The sequence below is a fragment of the Buceros rhinoceros genome, unplaced genomic scaffold, assembly GCF_000710305.1.
Source record: "Buceros rhinoceros silvestris isolate BGI_N320 unplaced genomic scaffold, ASM71030v1 scaffold10369, whole genome shotgun sequence".
NCBI lineage: Eukaryota > Metazoa > Chordata > Aves > Bucerotiformes > Bucerotidae > Buceros > Buceros rhinoceros.
Window position 1 is genome coordinate 21,348 of NW_010430959.1, and position 2,841 is coordinate 24,188.

Genomic DNA, 2,841 nt, shown 5'->3' on the forward strand with positions numbered 1-2,841 from the left:
TTTCTTGTTGTGAGCTTTGTATTAACCTGAGTTGACAAACTGTATGGAAATTTGGTATTGTTTTTTTCCGTTTCATTTTTTCTTTACCTCATAACTTGCATCTGTTTGCCACGTCATTACTGGCAGATAGTTTTCTATTAAATATTTGACAAGTAATTAATTTTTCTTGATATAGTGCTTTAGAGTTAGAAAAGAGGCAAATGACTATGCCAAAAGCTTGTATTTGGGGATTTTTGTTGCTGTTGTCCTCTATTTTCTGTTTCTTTTTTTCCCCTCATTTTCTTCTAGGATCGTCTTGTACAAGAGCCTAAAAGTGTTTAAAGTTTGCAGAATGAAAAGATGGCACATGCAATGCTGGTACCACCAGGACCTGACAGCTTCTTCTATTTCACCAAAGAATCTCTTGCAGCTATTGAAAAACGTATTGCCGATGAAACGTCTAGATCTGACAAAGAGGAGCATAAAGATGATGATGGTCATGAAGAAAATCACTCAAAGCCAAGTAATGACTTGGAGGCAGGAAAGACACTGCCATTTATTTATGGTGACATACCTCCAGGAATGGTGTCTGAGCCCCTGGAGGACCTGGATCCATACTATATCAATAAAAAAGTAAGTGTTTTATAGTAGGAGAATAATTAGAACACTCCTGTTGAACTGTAAAGTGTTAAATGTTCTGGTGTGGAGGTAGTCAGAAGCTCCGGTTGAAAATATTACACAGTATGTGATATCATATTAATTATTTTGCATATGCTATAAATATGACTGTAAGTCTTCTGCTTAAGTTGCTGCATTTTTTTTTTTTTAAGGAGCTTCTCTTTTAATGTCTAAGGTTTCCTTGTGATGATATTTTGACTTAGTGGATTTTGCATTAGGTGTCTAATAAATTCTTCAAATATGATTGAATGCTGAAGCATTTGAAAACTTCCTCTCTGTCTGACTAATCTGTTCTGGGGTTTCTAGGAAGCATAGACAGTACCTGAGGTCTATCTAGTTTGGTAGGATAGACTTTGGACCAAGTGTTTGTTCAGCTATCTGCCAAAATGATCGATTGTCAGACATTCCTTGAAATCTCATAGAAATACTTGTGTTATAAAAAACTAAACGTTGAACTCTATTTGATGAGGGAGGGACATAAGTTAAAAAAATAAAATCACATATTGCCAGCTTCATGTGATGTGATTTCTGTGGATTGGTAACAGCTTGTGTCACTTACAAATGTGAGCTCATTATACTAGAGTTTGCTTCAGGACCACTGCAACTGTTCTAAGTCTCATGGGGAGGACTTGGTTTTTTTGGAGTTACATTTTTCCTGGTGATTTTAATCAATCATCATTATATAATAATATATATATATTAATATATCAATTCCCTAGCAAATAAAATCACTCCCCACTCTGCCCCATGAGAAACAGGAAGATAGTACACTGGTAGGACAATTTGAAGTCATATGCCCTCAATGATAGTATGTTACAGAACAAGGAAGTTCTTGAAAGTCTCTGCATCGTTCCTCTTAGAATCACATCTAAGAGGAAGTTTTGCTAAGTTTTCCCAAAAATTTTACATAAATGTTGTGGTTTTGTTTCATGTAAAATGGAATTTAAATAATATAAAAATAACATTGATGTGAGTAGCCCCACATTGACTCTTCGCATGGGACTGAGTGTAAAGACTAAAGCTGTATACTTTGTGTTTCAGTATTGGGGCTGTGTTATATGCCCAATAGAGACCCAAAGACAAAATCTCTATTTGTATATATGTACTGTAATGCCACTCAGTTTCTTTATAGAAGTAATGATAATAAAAGGAGAAAAGAACAAGAGTGCTGAGCTTGGCAAGTACATATGAAGAAAAGATTTTTTTTTTTTTTTATGTAGCCACAGGAAATGGAATGATGTTCAGAATGAAAGCAAAGTTGAGTTTACGTTAAAAAGGCAGCAGTGAGTGTAAATCAATAAAATGCTTGTTGAATTAAAAGCATAGAACAGGAAGTACTGGATAACCAACAGATCAGCATCATGCATGTGAGTGACCGACCAAAGCATTATATTATCTCTGTAAGAAGCAACTAAGTTAAAGCAGTGTTTTTTCTAGTACAGAATGTTGAATACCAATAATCCGATGTAGTTTTTTAAGTTACTTTTTAGTTTTTGTTGTTTGAACTTCACGAACGTTACTGTTAAATTACTGATTTCCTTTAGAATAGACTATCATTGCAAAACTAGAAAGATTAGATGGTAAAACCATATTTCTGGATATTAGCCTTTTGGGAGAATAATCGTAAGATGTAAATTGAATTAAGGTTTCATTAAATGACATTCTCATTGTGTTTTCTCATTGAAATCAAAAATGGTTGCAGAAATGGTACCTTGCACAGGCAATAGAGGCTGTAAAGCCTTTTAAATCCAAGGATGCCTTACCTCAGAGCAGTTTTACAGTGCTGAAATGGTTAAATAGTTGCTCATAAGCATCCAAAAATGGTTAGTTAGGTGTTTTGGTTTGCATTGCCAGCTTTGATCTGAAGTGCAAGCAATATAGGTGGATGAATTTTAAATGTTAAAAATGACAATTTTTCGTAGATATTTTAAATGTAATTATATAATCCTGGAAAATGCTGAAATGGCAGATTTTGTTTAAGAGACAAAGAACATGTAGTGTTCAGTTTTCTTTGCTCCTGTGAAAATTTAGAATCTGATATTTGCTTGTATAATACTACTGAAAATAAATTTGGCTACTTACAGCTATGTAAGTGGAGCTACTTGTGGCAAGGTCGCTAATATAAATCCGTTATTTCATATTTCTTAACCCCCCCCCCCCCTTTTTGTTTTTTAAACAAATTTA

The 2,841-nt window shown here is 34.1% G+C and overlaps 1 protein-coding gene across 1 annotated transcript in view; it reads left to right on the top strand.

Moving 5' to 3' along the window:
* Positions 1-339: 339 nt before the first annotated feature.
* The window catches only part of SCN7A (sodium channel, voltage-gated, type VII, alpha subunit), a 46,218-nt gene continuing 43,716 nt past the window's right edge, over positions 340-2,841 (top strand). Inside the window, exon 1 of the mRNA XM_010143234.1 lies at positions 340-612. Within this exon, the coding sequence (XP_010141536.1) occupies positions 340-612 (273 nt within the window). The remainder of the gene's footprint in view (positions 613-2,841) is intronic.